At 47.2% G+C, this 1,098-nt stretch overlaps 1 protein-coding gene across 1 annotated transcript in view; it reads right to left on the bottom strand.

Moving 5' to 3' along the window:
• The window catches only part of PRSS16 (serine protease 16), a 19,178-nt gene extending 18,318 nt beyond the window's left edge, over window positions 1–860 (bottom strand). The window contains exon 1 of the mRNA XM_030887172.1: window positions 785–860. Coding sequence (XP_030743032.1) covers window positions 785–860 — 76 coding nt within the window. The remainder of the gene's footprint in view (window positions 1–784) is intronic.
• Between the last annotated feature and the right edge of the window lie 238 nt (window positions 861–1,098).

Below are 1,098 nucleotides of genomic sequence, written 5' to 3'. Positions count from 1 at the left end.
AGCCCCGCTTGGTAATTCACGTGGAGAGAGCACGAACTTTAATGCTCCCCAAGCTTTTATACTCTCTGGGGACGTTGGGGACGTGCAAGCCCCCACATTACAGGTGAAGACATACGTCACAGGAAAGGGTTGTGCTACAGGTATTACAGTGATGGGAGAGGGTGATCTAGGGACATACATGCTATAGGAAGAGGAGGGACAGTCGGTTTGGTCTGTCCCTGGCCCAATTATCAGTAGGATTCGAACTCCGCCCACAGGAGCCTGTCCATTGTCCCCAGAGGCAGGGAGCAGGCTCACCCAGGTGGTTGGTTGAGACCCCAGTCTGGCAACTGATTGCCTTCAGGGGAGGGAATGCCTGCGCATTTGACCTCCCCCCATATAAAGGTGTTTGTGATTTTATAGCAATATGTGTTTTTAATTTATTGTCATATATCAGGTCACATTATGGGGGATAGATCCATCATTATATAGCTGCCAAACCTCTGTGAATAAATGGCCGAACCAAGTTGACACATATTTTGGGGGATACAATTCAATTCAGGAAAGCAGCCTAGGTCCCTCTATTTAAGCCCAGATTTGGATACACAACTCATTCATTCCGTGGCATTACCACCGAGTATTGTATACTCGGCATCGAAAAGGTAGCATGTATAGGATAGAATTCTCAGTTTTTCGCTTAGCAATCCTGCTACACCCAGTTTCACTATTTCAACTGATGGCAATTCAGCTCCTGTGTTTTCAGGTAATAAAATGAAAAGCCATGACGGATTCCACTTTCTCTCACCTCTCACATCCAGCTTGCGAGGTGTCTCACATCCAGCTTGCGAGGTGTCCTCCTCGTCTCTGTCCTCAAAGGACATGCGGAGTCTCTCTCTCACTGCCTTCACTGCCCTCCTCTGCCTCAAGCCATACGTGTGTGCTGCTGTAGCAAGAGGAAAGACACTCAGCAGACCTCTCAGCTTTGAATCCTCTCTCTGTTAAAAAAAAAAAAAGTTCCCGCAGACCAGTCAGAGGGATCTCTGAAAAAACATAAGACACATGGAATTCCCTCACTACTCACACCCCTAAGACTACTGATTGAATCGGATTGAATCCAGT

The sequence above is a fragment of the Echinops telfairi genome, unplaced genomic scaffold, assembly GCF_000313985.2.
Source record: "Echinops telfairi isolate 266 unplaced genomic scaffold, ASM31398v2 ScPeMD7_5868;HRSCAF=6743_0, whole genome shotgun sequence".
NCBI classification, from domain to species: Eukaryota; Metazoa; Chordata; class Mammalia; order Afrosoricida; family Tenrecidae; genus Echinops; species Echinops telfairi.
The sequence above is the reverse complement of the archived record's forward strand: the minus strand, read 5'-3'. Positions and strand labels throughout refer to the sequence as shown.